The sequence below is a fragment of the Mauremys mutica genome, chromosome 2 (genome assembly GCF_020497125.1).
Source record: "Mauremys mutica isolate MM-2020 ecotype Southern chromosome 2, ASM2049712v1, whole genome shotgun sequence".
NCBI classification, from domain to species: domain Eukaryota; kingdom Metazoa; phylum Chordata; order Testudines; family Geoemydidae; genus Mauremys; species Mauremys mutica.
The window spans coordinates 147,183,754-147,199,211 of NC_059073.1; the positions used below are offsets into that span (position 1 = coordinate 147,183,754).

The 15,458-nt window shown below is 49.0% G+C and overlaps 1 protein-coding gene across 1 annotated transcript; it reads left to right on the plus strand.

The window, feature by feature from the left end:
• The first annotated feature begins 2,196 nt into the window (after nt 1–2,196).
• MAT2A (methionine adenosyltransferase 2A) lies at nt 2,197–11,083 on the plus strand. Its single transcript, XM_045004885.1, has 9 exons — nt 2,197–2,365; nt 5,119–5,196; nt 5,323–5,445; nt 5,640–5,752; nt 5,880–6,023; nt 6,275–6,493; nt 7,519–7,701; nt 8,406–8,539; nt 9,462–11,083. The coding sequence occupies exons 1-9, from the start codon at nt 2,275–2,277 to the stop codon at nt 9,562–9,564; spliced, it is 1,188 nt and encodes a 395-aa protein (XP_044860820.1). The 5' UTR covers nt 2,197–2,274; the 3' UTR covers nt 9,565–11,083.
• Nucleotides 11,084–15,458: the final 4,375 nt, after the last annotated feature.

The following is a 15,458-nucleotide window of genomic DNA, read 5'->3' on the forward strand; positions in this document are numbered from 1 at the left end:
ATAACATCTGACTTTCAAAAAAGAATACTGCCTGAGATGTAAATATTGACATAATAAATCCAGTTGTCTCTGTGTGTACGAGTGTGGCAGTGGAAATGACTGTATCTTTGTGTCCCCCTTGTCATCCGTTATGGGTGGAAGCCTCACGAATTCGTGAGAAACTGGCCTTATCTTTGCCCAGACCCGTTATTTGTTTGGCTGGTCCAGATATTTATAAAAAGGGCCAGTCAATGGAATTTTGTGCATGTGTAAGCACAGAAGTGAAGTCAGCAGGGGACAAGTGCTAGAGCAATGCAGATCACAGCCCTTTAAGGTGCATTTCACCCGGAATCCCTTGGCTCGCCCCATATGTCAGATGATGAAACCAAAATGTGGTCTTCAGGCCAAATGCAATCCACTGAGTTCTACCCATGCAACCCAGGTGCCCACTGTGTTGAATTCAGAGACACAGGCCACAGGGCTCGTCCGGGCTGCAGCGCTGTGGTAAGGTTATAAACAGGGCCCAGATCTTCCGCAGCTGCTCAGGCTGTGGACAGTCTCTCTCCCGCTTCAGGCCATCTCCTCCTATCCCCTCCACGGGTGGAAACTTGCCTTGCCCCTGCATCTGAGTCATTGATCCTGCCCTAAGAGGAGGGAGCCCCACTGACTCAAGTTCACCCCAACGGGTGGCTTTCGGCTGGGCGCTGCCCCCCACAGCCTCGCTGCCGTGCCCAAGCTCTGCTCCCACCATGAAAGCCTAGATTCTGGGGATTGGGGCCTTACTCCATCCCAGGCACCCACAGACCCCTCTGGATCCCAAAAGCCAGGCCCAGGGGGTTCTCCAACAACTGCCCCGTGGCAGTGGAGGGTGCCTGGGTATGGGGAGGGAGATGACAGGGCAGGCGGCATCATGTCCCAGGCAGGGGCTGGGTGGCAGCGGGTTGGTCACCTAGTGCAGATGCTACCTTAGTTCCGCGCCTGGCAGGGTACAGGGCACGTGGGTACAGGGCCATGGGGGTAAAAACTGGGGAGGCGCCCGGCATGGTAGGTGGCATATGGGTACAGGGCTTTGGGAGTATACATTAGGTGGTGCCCAGCAGGCTATGTGGTACGTGGGTACAGGGCTATACGGCGGGGTGGCTCAGCGGGGAGGCTCCCAGCAGGGTAAGTGGCACGTGGATACAGGGCTATGGGGGTATACGGCGGGGTGGTGCCCAGCAGGATACATGACACATGGGTACAGGGCTATGGGGTATACGGTAGGGTGGTGCCCGGCAGGGTACGTGGCACATGGGTACAGGGCTATGGGGTATACAGCTGGGAGGTGCCCGGCAGGGTATGTGGGACCTGGGTACAGGGCTGTGAGGTTATACGGCGGGGTGGTGCCCGGCAGGGTACGCGGCACATGGGTACAGGGCTACGGGGCATACGGCGGGGTGGTGCCCGGCAGGGTACGCGGCACATGGGTACAGGGCTATGGGGTATACGGCGGGGTGGTGCCCGGCAGGGTACGCGGCACATGGGTACAGGGCTACGGGGCATACGGCGGGGTGGTGCCCGGCAGGGTACGCGGCACATGGGTACAGGGCTATGGGGTATACGGCGGGGTGGCTTGGCGGGAGAAACCGGAGGAGAGGTGGGGGGGGCACAGCGGTCAGGGGACTGGACAAGGAGTAAACTAAGATGGTCGCCAGAGCGGGTCGGGGCTCCTGCTGCCTTAGCGCGCGAGGCACACTGCGCACGCGCAGCAGCCACATTTCCCGTTCCAAGTTCCCGGCAAGCGGGCGGGAGGGTCGCAGCTCCGCCAGGCGTGGTGGGGAGGCTCTCACTGCGCCTGCGCAGAAGCACTGACCTCCTGCGCCTCCCTGCGGCGACAGTCGCCCCGAGCCAGTACCTATTGTCTGGGATCAGTCCAAGTGGCAGACACGGGGGGGGACAGAGCACTTCCCTGTGCCGCCCTCCCGGGGCCGAGTTAAGGACATGAATTATTGTCTTGCGCTATGGTGCGTTATGGGAAACCCCCTTCCTCCGCCTGCGAGCGAGCTGGTCGGTGTGTCGGGGAAGGGGGGATTTGTTACATAACGTGGCCCCTTCCCCGGAGTGTGGTTGAGTCCGAGCTCGCTCTCCCCGGCCGCCCCGAGATTGGCGCGTTGCGGCGGGGCGGGGCGGGGCCTGCCGGGGGCGGGGCCGTGGAGGGTATAAATAGCGGTGCCGCTGAGGCGCTGCTCTCATTCTGCCGCGGCTGGTGTGGTGCGTCCTTTTGTTCTCCTCTCGCCGCTTCTTTCCGGTGTCGCCATGAACGGGCAGCTCAACGGTTTCCACGAGGCCTTCATCGACGAGGGCAGCTTCCTCTTCACCTCCGAGTCCGTGGGGGAGGGGCACCCAGGTGAGGGCCGCGGAGTCTGGGGAGGGCGGGGCGCGGCCTCGTGCGCGGGGCGGGAAACCGGCCCGGCCGCGCGGGCTCCTCAGGAGGAAGCGCCCAGGCGCGTGCACGCGGCGGAGCAGTCCGGTCTCTGTGAGGGGCGGGGGGACGCGCGCGCCGGCGGGGAGGGCGAGGACGAAACTCGGCCGGGCGCGCGCTCCCGCTGCCTCCGCCATTATCCGCGAGGGCGCGCGCCGCATTGCAGGCTCGGCCGGGCGGCACGTGGTCCCCGCGCGGGCACCGGGGCGGGAGGCTCGGGTGGGGGCGGGGAGGCGAGGCGGCCTCCTGCCGTCCATTGTCCGTGGCTCTGGGCAGCCCCGGGGCCGGGGACCGAGCCCGGGGTGATGCCGGGACCTCCACGCGGGGGGCGGTGAGTCAGCCCCGCGCACATGACTAAGCACTTTTCCGTCCAGCAAAGCGACACCCACAGCACCCAGCCGCCTCCTGGTTCCTTGGGGCCATGCGAGACACTTGCAGCCCTCTTGGTGCAGTTGCCTGTCCGCCGCACCTGTTCTGGAAACCCACCTGCCATTTGCACCGAGGCACTTACAAGGGCGTGAGCACGTAAAGCTGGTGCGTATGTCCCATTTCTCTCTCCTGGGCTGGAGAGACCCAGCCATCTAGGAACCTGTGTGGTCGTCATCGCCATAGCCTCACGGTGCCGGCAGGGAGACAGATTAGTGATTAGGGCAGTTGTCGACCTGGATTCTGTTCTGAGCTCCATCGCTGCCCTGCTCAGTGACCTTGAGCAAGTCCCTTCACCTCCCTTTGACTCGTTTTCTTCATCTGTGTAAGAAAGCTTTTGTGAAGTGCTGTGATGGCTGGGGTACTCAGACGGTGTCTCCACACTCCAATGCTATATCTCTGGGAAGAGGAATTCAAAGGATGCTGAACATAGTAACTGAGGTTTAAATAAAAACATAAATCCAGATGGTGTGTATACTACTTTTTAATATCCTTGTGTTTCAGACTTGAACACTGACAGGTCCACAGATCGCTACCTTTTCCTCACCCGCTACAGAAAGTGTCTAAAATAGTGTCGGGTTCTGTGTGGAATTGCTTTGGACAAATGTATGAGCTCAACGGGTTCTTTGATAGATTCCTTCATTTCCATGACAAGGAAGGATTAACATACTATCTCAGTCCTGGCATTGTTTCAGTATAACATTGTGGTTTCTTTTTCTGACTGCAGTCTCCATTTTGGGGCCCTGTTCTATTAGATTCCCATTATAAATCACTTTCACATTGCGCAACAAACTTAATAGACTGCTCAGAGGCGTTTGCTGTGTGTAGGTCACTACCTTTTCCAAACCATTGGCCATTTATGGTCTGGCAAAACAGGTGAACTGGTTTCAGAAACTACTTCCACTAATATCAGTCTGTCTTCGCTACAAGCCTAGGGACAGCAGGGCTCAAATGATTGTTGCTGGCGTAATTATCCTAACCAGAAATTTTCTGATGTCGTGAAGTCCTCCCTTTAATCTGTTTTATTATCTGGGGGCTGTTAGTAAAATATCTTTCCTCAAGGTGTAAAAGATCGTGTTGTTTTGTAAATGACATCCAGGGGAATTTTTTCCCTCCCTGGGTGGTCTAGAAAATTACGCTTATTGTTGCATCATTTCCAGCACTGCTCTTCAGGGTGACTGGTGAAAGATCTGAGGAATGAATGGTTTAAAGATGATGGGAGGGCTAGCTCAGTGGCAGGCTTTCCTTTATTCCATTTCATTCCTGTGCAGAACACAGAATTATGTTAGTCTGCTCCAAATCTGATCTGAAAGGTCATTGTCAAGGACGACATCTAGCCCTGAGTGAGTAGCTTATTCATCACAGAATTTGAACAATTCTTGCAAAGCCCTTCGTGCTTTAGGGGTTTCAGATTGCTCTAGAATAATTCTCTGCAGCAGTCATGCTAGAGTGACTAGCTATGCGCAGGCTGGCTGACCAGCTGAAACCAGTTCTGCAGTCACAGGCTGGTTGCTTGCTGCTCACAACTTGGTTGCTTCTTGGCAGCCATGGCTAATGGCAACATGACTGCGGCCTACAGTATTGCAAGTTAAAATTCCATCTGTGGGGCTACGTTGGGCACATGCGATCTCTTGCTGTAGGTGTGCAAATCTAGAGTGCATGCTAGAGTGGTCTTGCTGCAAGTGGCCATTTTGTCAGAACAGTTTTCTAAAATTAAACACCTGTACAAACCAAATTGAAGCTGTTGTCTTCTATTTGTGCTTGAGGGCAGAACCACTTGCAGATCACATGCTGCTGTGATTTGGGTGCTTAAGTGAGTCACTTGGCAATGCAGTGCATTGTCCTCTTCAGGGCTGTGGGGGTAAGTTGCACAATGTCAAAATCCTGTCTTATAGCTACATCACAGAGAGTAAGTGGCTAAATTTAAACCCTGACATAGTAACTTGATCCTAAAAGTACCACTAGAAAATGCTTGGGATTCCAAACTAACCCCCCAAAAAACAAACAACCCCCCAATCCCCTGTATAGTATGGGACAAGTGCTGCATCTGAGGGACAGGAAATTACAGTGCAAGATAACAGCATTTCTGCCTGGGGTTGTGTAACACTGCAGTTGTTGCTTTCTCTTGACAAATTTGCGTGGAGATTCCCGGAATTGGCTGACGCTCAACATACTGAGCGGAAAGAGAAAGGGATTCAGGAAGGTGCACGGTGCATTGAGAGTGCTTGATTGGCTGTCTGATTTCTTTTCAGATAAAATCTGTGACCAAATCAGTGATGCTGTCCTTGATGCCCACCTTAAGCAAGATCCAGATGCCAAAGTTGCTTGTGGTGAGGATATGTAGCCTAGAAAAGGGGAGAAATTGCCCCTGTTAAATGCACTTTTTGCTACCGTATGAGAGCTGTTTCTCCGTGAGTGACACTGAAGTTGATGGAGATCCTTTTATCCTCTTTTAGAAACTGTTGCAAAGACTGGGATGATCCTCCTGGCCGGTGAGATCACATCCAGAGCGGCTGTTGACTACCAGAAAGTTGTGCGTGATACAATCAAACACGTTGGTTATGATGATTCTTCCAAAGGTAAGTGCCTCCAGCCACTTGTTTCTCTGGGTTTGGAAAGCTTTTGTTTCTAGCTTGAGTATAAGACTTTTAGAAGCTAACAGCATCTGTAATCAGTTTGCTAGGTGTTCTAAGGAACAAATACTACAAACTTTCTAGGATTAGCTGGACAGTGCAGTTATTCTGTGAACCTGAAGTTCTGCTATGTGTTTTAGGATTTGATTACAAGACTTGCAATGTGCTGGTAGCCTTGGAGCAGCAGTCTCCTGATATTGCCCAGGGAGTCCATCTAGACAGGAATGAAGAGGATATTGGTGCTGGGGACCAGGTTAGTATTCTAGTAACAGCTGTTCCCAGCTTGCGGAAACATTTTCTAGTTTATAGGACCATATTTAGCACTTGTCAGTAGGTGGCTCTGTTGAAGTTGAGGTTTCAGACCCCTCTCTCTCCCATAGGGCTTGATGTTCGGTTATGCTACAGATGAAACTGAGGAGTGCATGCCCCTGACCATTGTCCTAGCACACAAGCTGAATGCCAAGCTGGCAGACCTGCGTCGCAATGGCACCTTGCCCTGGCTGCGACCGGACTCTAAAACTCAGGTAAGTGGAGCCTTGTCATACACTGCAGTAATGGGCATGTACACGAGAGCCTGGCTATAGCAAGCCAAGAGCAGAATGAATTTCCGCCTTTGGGGAATGGCAGACCAATAATGAAATGACACTAGTTTGTATTTTCTCAGTCCTACTTAGCAGTCTGGAGGGTGGAGAGCATTGCTGTCCCGTTAGGATCTGGTGTAGATGTGGCTGTACCTGACTTGGTTTTCTTCTCCTGGTCTGGGGTATCATTTCAGGTGACCGTGCAGTACATGCAGGACCGTGGTGCTGTCATCCCTATTAGAGTCCACACGATTGTCATATCTGTTCAACATGATGAAGATGTCTGCTTGGATGAGATGAGGGATGCCCTGAAGGAGAAAGTGATCAAAGCTGTTGTGCCTGCAAAATACCTGGATGATGATACAATCTACCACCTGCAGCCAAGCGGCCGCTTTGTCATCGGTGGTCCCCAGGTAAGACTGAGATGGATTCAGATGATATTTTAAAATTCTAATAACAAAGGTGAAATGTTGTAGTAATACATCAAAGGAGAGGAGTGCGTAAATCTTGACAATTTGAGTTCATGGAACATAAGAACAGCCAGACTGGGTCAGACCAAAGGTCCATCTACCCCAGTATCCTGTTTTCCGACAGTGGCCCATGCCAGGTTCCCCACAGGGAATGAACAGAACAGGTAATCAAGTGATCCATTCCCAGCTTCTGGCAAACAGACTAGGGACACCATCGCTGCCCATCCTGGAAAATGGCTATTGATGGATCTATCCTCCATGAATTTATCTAATTCTTTTTTTGAACCCTGTTACAGGTTTGGCCTGAGGGATAGCTTAGTGCTTTGAGCATTGGCCTGCTATAAACCCAGGGTTGTGAGTTCAGTCCTTGAGGGCCATTTAGGGATCTGGGGCAAAAATCTGTCTGGGAATAGGTCCTGCTTTGAGCAGGGGGTTGGACTAGATCTTCTGAGGTCCCTTCCAACCCTGATATTCTATGATTTGATCCTCCAAGGAATGGACTCCGGAGTTTCACTTGGGTGTGTCTGATCTACATGCAGGCATTGAAGGTGACCAATCTTAAACGCATTGCCAGAGGGGGAGTTTTGGATCATAGCCAGGCTAGTGTGGGCCTCCAGTGCAGACTTGCCAGCCAGCCAGTTTTCTCTCCCAGAACTAATGGCTCTGCAGAGTTCAGTGGAGTAAATACTTGTCAGCAAACAAGTGTGTTGGAGCAAGTGGAGCTGATATAATTAAGCTGCCATTTGTACCATTACACTAAAAGTGAAACCAGATCCTTGTGAACTGGGGGGCTTAATTTGAAAGTTCTGTGCCCACTGATTTCAGGGGGCTCTTGCAATTGTTTTCAGTGGGTGCAAGGATTAGGCTCTAAATTAATGTAAGCAGTGGCTAATGAGGGCAGCTACTGTGCTCTAAACTGACGAGTGTTTCTAAATGGAGTCTGGTTTAATGGGGGGTGTTAATTCCAGGGAGATGCTGGCTTGACTGGCCGGAAGATCATTGTCGACACCTATGGTGGCTGGGGTGCTCATGGAGGAGGTGCTTTCTCAGGGAAAGACTACACCAAGGTGGACCGTTCTGCTGCTTATGCTGCTCGTTGGGTAGCCAAGTCCCTCGTCAAGGCTGGCCTGTGCAGGAGAGTGCTTGTCCAGGTACGGCCAGCCTGCTGGCCTGAAGTTTGGAGAGGGATGTTTGTAAATGAGCTGGATTTAGCAGCTGCTATTGGTGGCTGGCAGGGGTCTCTCCCTTTAAAGTCGCATTGGGGCTGCTGTGCCAAGAGGAGAAAAGGGTGTGGCTAGCTGTATTGGGAAGCCCATTTCCATCAGTACAAGCTGGTAGGATGGCATTTGGAAAGCAGCTGACAATGAGTGGTGAATAACTGGAGCTTGCTGTGCGAGTGGCAAATAGACTATCTCCAAACCAGGGAGTAATAACCTAGAGTGCAATAGTATCGTTATCTGCATCGCTGGCAGTGACCAGCTTGCAGTGTGCTGCACTGCTTGGGTGTCCCTTCCAGGATAGACTCTCTAGAGAGAGAACGACCCAGGAATAGAAGGTAAGATGAGAAGGGGAGCTTGGCTGGTGCAGAGAGTAACATGAACAGTGTCAGTACCTTCAGAGCAGCTGAACGGAGAGCTGATCATTCTTGTAACTACTGTAACGGGTGTGGAATGAGATACAGAGTGGAGGTGCAGTTGCAATTATTTGAGTGGATAGATGAGCCCCTGCATTACTGGGAACAAAGTACCCCTTCAGAATGTGAGGTTAGGGAGTGTTAGACTGGAGGGGGGGGGGAGCACTTGGTCATCTGCCCCAGCAAGTCCCCTGAGGAGTTTAAACTTTCCTTTGCCCTCAGGTCTCGTATGCCATTGGAGTGTCCCACCCACTGTCCATCTCCATTTTCCACTATGGCACTTCTCCAAAGAGTGAGCGGGAGCTGCTAGAGATCGTGAAGAAGAACTTTGACCTCCGCCCTGGGGTTATTGTCAGGTAAAGATGGTAATGCATGCAGATGGGCGGGGGAATAGCTCCCTACTTGCTTGTAGGCAAATCTGAAGCTGCTAATGAGTAGGGAATGACTCATAGTACAAATGCTGCTGAATTGATTCCTTACTATGTCATGCTGACAGTAGAAGTACACTTCTCCATGCTGGACTGCCTTTAGTAGCTAACTCCATCTCTGTAACCAAACAGGTGGCCTTTCGGATTAAGTATCTGAGAGCACTAATGGTGCTTGAAGGCCGAGGTTGCCTTTGGACTGGGTGCTAAATGCTCCTGGACTTAAACTAGGATTCTATAGCAGGACTTGGTTGCCTAACCATCTTAGCAAACCCTTTGGGTGCAATGTTGAGCTGCTGTTTGCATTCATGCCTGTTTTGCAACCTGTGCTGGAAGCATCAGATTTAAAGTCAGAAGCAGCCATTGGGCTAGGACAAGAGCTGCTTAAACAGAAGAGATAAGTGGTTCCACCAAATGGATCACCAGGTCCTGATGTGCTGTAGCCCTGTAAGGGGTAAGTATCCTATGACATCATGTGAGATTGGACACTTGTTGTTTCTCAGGATGAGTTCAGACTGCCCGGCAACTAGCTAAGTGTCTAGGACACTGTCTAAAGAACAAACCAGCCTGAGAAATGACAACTGATTCTTAAAAGGAAGCGAGAGGAGCCTCTGAGTCAGTGAATGAATCCAGTTGTATTGAGTCTGGATTTTATAGCAAGGTGGAAGGTGTCTTGGCCTCCCAAATGGCATAAGCAGTTCCAAGCCTGCTCCACCAATGGAGTGTCTGCCTCAATGACTTCCCCCTGCTGAGTCAAAAAACTTCACCTAAACCCGAGCCTCTGAAAACTGTCTTGTTTTTCTTTGCTTGTGATTGAATGCTCTGTATTAAGTTAAGGACTTGTATATTCCAGGGATCTGGATCTGAAGAAGCCCATTTATCAGAGGACTGCAGCCTATGGCCACTTTGGTAGGGACAGCTTCCCATGGGAACTGCCCAAAAAGCTAAAATATTGAAAGTGTTAGGCTTTTCTCCCCAGACCTGTTGGCGTAGGCTACAGAGAAGCTTTCAGGCTCTGGGGGAAAGAGCCCCTCTTCCCTAACTTTATCCTGTCCTCCTGTTCAGCTCTTACTCAGCAAACTTTGTCCATTGCCATGGCTATTAATTCTATGGGGACCATGAGTTAGACTATGCTATCTTCCTATTTCTGGCCTTGTGCTCACTCTATTAGTGGAACTAGTGAGCACAAGCGATCTGTGTAACTGCCTAGAGATGAGCAGACATCAGTCTGTCTAGTAAATGAATCTTTAAGATTGGATCTGTTGTATGCCCAAGAACCCAACCATGAAAGCTAAGAACTGCAGTGAATTTCCCCCTTAAATGCTGACTGAGAAGTAGTCCTTGTAACATGCATGTGGAATCTGTGGTTCATTATAGCATCTGTCCAGCCCCAGCCCTGTTGAGCAGCATGATTTTGTGGTGTCTAAGAATGTAAAGCCTTCTAGTCCCCGTAACCTGGTCAGTCTGACTATGTAGCTTTTGTCTGGGAGTGCTTCCCCCTAGCAGACTAGCCTTGCATGCAACGCAAGTTTCACTTGGAGCTCCAGCCTGATGTGGTTTTTATTCAAAGGCAGTTCTTACTCTACCCACTTGTGGTGCTTTATGCTCTTAATTCCATCTGGAGTGGCACCAGATTTTAACCTCTCCACTTTCAGCTGTCTTTCTTGGAGGACGTACGTAATAAGGTTTTTAAAAAGATAATCAATCCTATGCATGGTTTCAGCACTAGCCAAACCTCACCATCTCCTGTTTAACCAACGGGCACTTGGCAGCCTGGGGATGTACTACAGAGAAGTCCCCAGGCAGTACCCAAGGTCTGTAGGCTGCACACTTTGGTACCAGAGTAATTTTTTTTCTTTATAAGAAAGCTGGAGAATTCCACACTGCACAAAACTCCTCCTGGGTTTTTAAACTTTGTTTTATTTTCAAAGCCAGGTCCAATTCGTGCTCTGAACGGCTGGTGTAGCTACAGAGAAGCCAGCTTCCTTCAGAGCCACAGGTGCATTTGGAGGGGAGGAGAGGTGGCAAAAATAACCCTTCATACTTGAACATTTTTCTAATTGCTTATTTATTGTTCTCTGGGGCAGGGTGTGAGTACAGAGAAGCCCTTGGCTCAGATGGCAGCTTTTTTAACACTTTTTTTTTGTTTTGGACACCATGATTCCTTGCCATGTTTCCAGCATTCCCTGATAGGCCAAGGTGTCCTACAGAAAAACCTTGGGTCACACCTACAGGGGGTCTGGCTGGTGTAAACATAAGGGGGAGGGCAAAGCTAAGGCAACTGGCCCTGGGAGAGGCTGATTTGGCTGGTGTTGTACAGAGAAGCCAGCTTGTTTACATGCTTATCCCATGGCCTCTGCCTTGAGTGGAAAGTGCCTTTCATGATCTATTTTTGTGGAGGTTTATTACGTATGTCTGGTTCTTCGAATCCCACCAATTAACTGAAGATCTGAATAAAGTGCTAGGTTCTACCTTGCCAGTCTCTGCTCTAACTTTATCTGGAACAGTGCATCACATTTAGGTGGGAATAGCCAAGCTCATGCTAGGGTTACATCTGTGGGAAGGGGAACCCAATCTGGGGCTGGGGGACAGATGAGGATGGCTTCCTTGAGGCCAGTCATTTGTTTGCCCTGCTGTGGAAAGACTAGTGCTTTAGTTTAAGGCTGGGGATCGAACTTCCCAGTCACCACTTCTGAATTATAACTGAGATGGGTAGGAGGAGCATGGGAGTAGGATGGCTGTGATCCAAGCCTACAATGAAGTTCAGCCTCTGGTGTGTTCTGTTAGGGGACTGCCCCCTCCTACTGGATCTGTTCTGTGCCAGCCTGGCTAGGGCCCCTTCTTGCAGCACCAGTTTATGGCAGCACAGGTGATCTTGAAGTGCAGCTATACTGTGCACTTTGGTCAGGAGCTGAACTCCCAGCTGTCACTAAATACCCACTGCCAATAACTGACTGCCTTGCATTGCCTGCTGTAGTGATGCAGTGGTTAATGGGGACTATCACTCCTAGGGGTGCTTTGGGTTCAAGAAAAATCATTTAACTCTCTAATTTAGCCCAGCTCTAGCATATGTCTTGTGCTCTGCTTAAACACACACCATCCATGATCTGTAGGGCAGTCTGAGGGGAGCTGGGCAAGCTACTGCCCAGAGCTGTGTGTTAGTGAGATGTAACTTGTAGAGGGTAGCTATGTCTGTTAACCCATCAGCTGCCATGATCTTCTCCTGAAAAGGTGGATCACTACTGATCTGTGGCTTCCTGCTAGAGCAGGGGGTTCTCAAACTGGGGGTGGGACCCCTGAGGGGGTTGTGAGCTGTCAGTCTCTACCCAAAACCCTGCTTTGACTCCAGCATTTATAATGGTGTTCAATTTATAAAGTATTTTTAATTTATAAGGGGGGGTCTCACTCAGAGGCTTGCTATGTGCAAGGTGTCACCGGTACAAAAGTTTGAGAACTAGTGTGTGAGAGGGCAGGCACCTGTTTGTGCCAGCAGGGTTGTAACAGTATGTACCTTTAACTCCCTGGGTTTAGGCTAGCCTGTCTTTATTGACCCCCTGAGGTGGACTGGTGACACTGTGGGTGGGGCACATGGATATTTCAGAGTTTGAATTAGTCTTGCAGAACGGTAGTATAAGCTACTCTTTATAAGTGGGAAGGTTGTGCTTGCCTTTTGTCAGGGCACAGGCCTGACATGGGGCTCTCTGGGCTTAGCACTGCTCCCACGGGCTGGAGAGCAGTTTGCAGTAATGCATAACACCTAACAAGTGATACTATCTTAATTATAAACAAACAGTAATTAGCCATTTGAAATAGCTAACATAAGTGACTTGAAGTCACTGAAAGGTTCTGAGTCCTGTTGCAAAGATGACTGCCCTTGGAAAAGGCACACAAACCTCTATTCTATTGCTTTGGCTAACTGCACCTCCAGGGGCCACCTTAAGAGCACAGTAACTATCCAGCTTGCGGGAGCATTTGATACACTTTCCTGTCAAGCGTCTGTCTGGAACCCCCTCCTAGTTAACCGTTTATAGCAGCAGCGACAATGGAATCCTTTGAAGAGTGATGGTAGCAGCAGGATTACTTTGGATGCATTGCCTTTCAATTTCAAGTTGGTGCTCTCCCTTCTGGGCCTGAATTTCATATCACTCCTGGCTGATGGATGTGTTATCCTGTGACACTAAATGGCCCCTTGAAACAAAACACGGCCCACCTTCAGCAAGAAATGCTTGCCTGTGTTGTAGTAGGGTCAGAGTCTTGCAGAGGTCAGAGACATTGGCCAAGAACTACACCTCCATTTGAAGTGGGGCCAGTGTGTTCTGTGAAGCAGCCCTTCAATGCTAGCATAGTGTTAAATGCTGGAAGTGAAGATTTTTGTTAAGGTAACTAAGTAGCTTGCAGTAAATGTGATGTTTTGGTTCTTGTATGTAGAGCTGTGCCTATTAAAACGGATCCAGTCTCGTGCGCACACACCCCTTAAGACTTGGGGTCAGAGCTGTTGGACTCAAAAGGGAACTTTGGAAGAGAGGCTCTGGAGCTGAGCTCTATGCTGAGGCCTGGTTGGGGGGGGGGGGGGGTATGCTGATTTGAATAACATTTAACATTCCTGCGGTGGGAAGAACACCTCAGCAGCCCAACACTGGCATTTAATTTCAGAAAGGGGAACTATGCAAAACTGAGGAGGTTAGTTAAACAAATTAAAAGGTGCCATGACTAGAGTGAAATCCTTGCAAGCTGCATGGACCCTTTTCAAAGATGCCATAATAGAGGCCCAACTTAAATGTATACCCCAAATTAAAAAAAACAGTAAAAGAACTAAAAAAAGAGCCACCGAGGCTTAACAACCATGTAAAAGAAGCAGTGAGAGATAGAAAGGCATCTTTTTAAAAGTGGAAGTCAAATTGTAGTGAGGTAAATAGAAAGGAGCATAAACACTGCCAACTTAAGTGTAAAAATGTAATAAGAAAAGCCAAAGAGGAGTTTGAAGAATGCCTAGCCAAAAACTCAAAAGATAATAAAATGTTTTTAAGTACATCGGAAGCAGGAAGCTGTGGGGCCCCTGGATGATCGAGATACAAAAGGAGCACTTAAAGACGATAAAGTCATTGCAGAGAAACTAAATGGATTCTTTGCTTCAGTTGTCACGGCTGAGGATGTTAGGGAGATTCACAAACCTGAGCTGTCCTTTGTAGGTGACAAATCTGAGGAATTGTCACAGATTGAAGTGTCATTACAGGAGGTTTTGGAATGAATTGATAAACTTAACAGTAACAAGTCACCGGGACCAGATGGCATTAGCCCAAGAGTTCTGAAAGAACTCAAATGTGAAATTGCCAAACTATTAACTGGTTTGTAGCCTGTCCTTTAAATCAGCTTCTGTACCCAATGACTGGAAGATAGCTAATGTAACGCCAATATTTAAAAAGGGCTCTGGAGGTGATCCAAGCAATTACAGACCAGTAAGTGTAATGTCAGTACCAGGCAAATTAGTTGAAACAATAGTAAAGAATAAAATTGTCAGACACACACAGAAGAACATAAATTGTTGGGCAACAGTCAAAATGGTTTCTGTAAAGGGAAATTGTCTTACTAATTTATTAGAGTGCTTTGAAGGGGTCAACAAACATGGACAAGGGGGATCCAGTGGACATAGTGTGCTTAGATTTCCAGAAAGCCTTTGATAAGGTACCTCACCAAAGGCTCTTACATGAATTAAGTTGTCATGGGATAAGAGGGAAGGATCCTCTCATGGATTGAGACAGGGAACAAAGCATAGGAATAAATGGTAAATTTTGAGAATGGGGAGGGGTAACGTGGTGTTCCCCAAGGGTCAGTCCTATGACCAACCCTATTTAACGTATTCATAAATGATCTGGAGAAAGGCATAAACAGTGAGGTAGCAAAGTTTGCAGATGATACTAAACTGCTCAAGATAGTTAAGACCAAAGCAGACTGTGAAGAACTTCAAAAAGATCTCACAAAACTAAGTGATTGGGCAACAAAATGGCAAATGAAATTTAATGTGGATAAATGTAAAGTAATGCACATTGGAAAAAATAACCCCAACTATACATACAATATGATGGGAGCTAATTTAGCTACAGCTAATCACGAAAGAGATCTTGGAGTCATCGTGGATAGTTCTCTGAAGACGTCCATGCAGTGTGCAGCAGCAGTCAAAAAAGCAAACAGGATGTTAGGAATCATTAAAAAAGGGATAGAGAATAAGACGGAGACTATCTTATTCCCCTTACATAAATCGATGGTGCGCCCACATCTTGAATACTGCATGCAGATGTGGTCTTACCTCAAAAAAGATATACCGGCATTAGAAAAAGTTCAGAAAAGGGGTTTGATTAGGGGTTTGGAACAGGTTCCATATGAGGAGAGATTAAAGAGACTGGGACTTTTCAGCTTGGAAAAGAGACGGGGGGGATATGATAGAGGTCTATAAAATCATGAGTGGTGTGGAGAAAGTGAATAAGGAAAAGTTATTTACTTGTTCCCATAATATAAGAACTAGAGGCCACCAAATGAAATTAACGGGCAGCAGGTTTAAAACAAATAAAAGGAAGTTCTTCACACAGCGCACAGTCAACCTGTGGAACTCCTTGCCTGAGGAGGTTGTGAAGGCTAGGACTATAACAATGTTTAAAAGGGGACTGGATAAATTCATGGTGGCTAAGTCCATTAATGGCTATTAGCCAGGATGGGTAAGGAATGGTGTCCCTAGCCTCTGTTTGTCAGAGGGTGGAGATGGATGGCAGGAGAGAGATCACTTGATCATTACCTGTTAGGTTCACTCCCTCTGGGGTGTTGGCCACTGTCGGTAGACAGGTGTCACGGAGCCCGG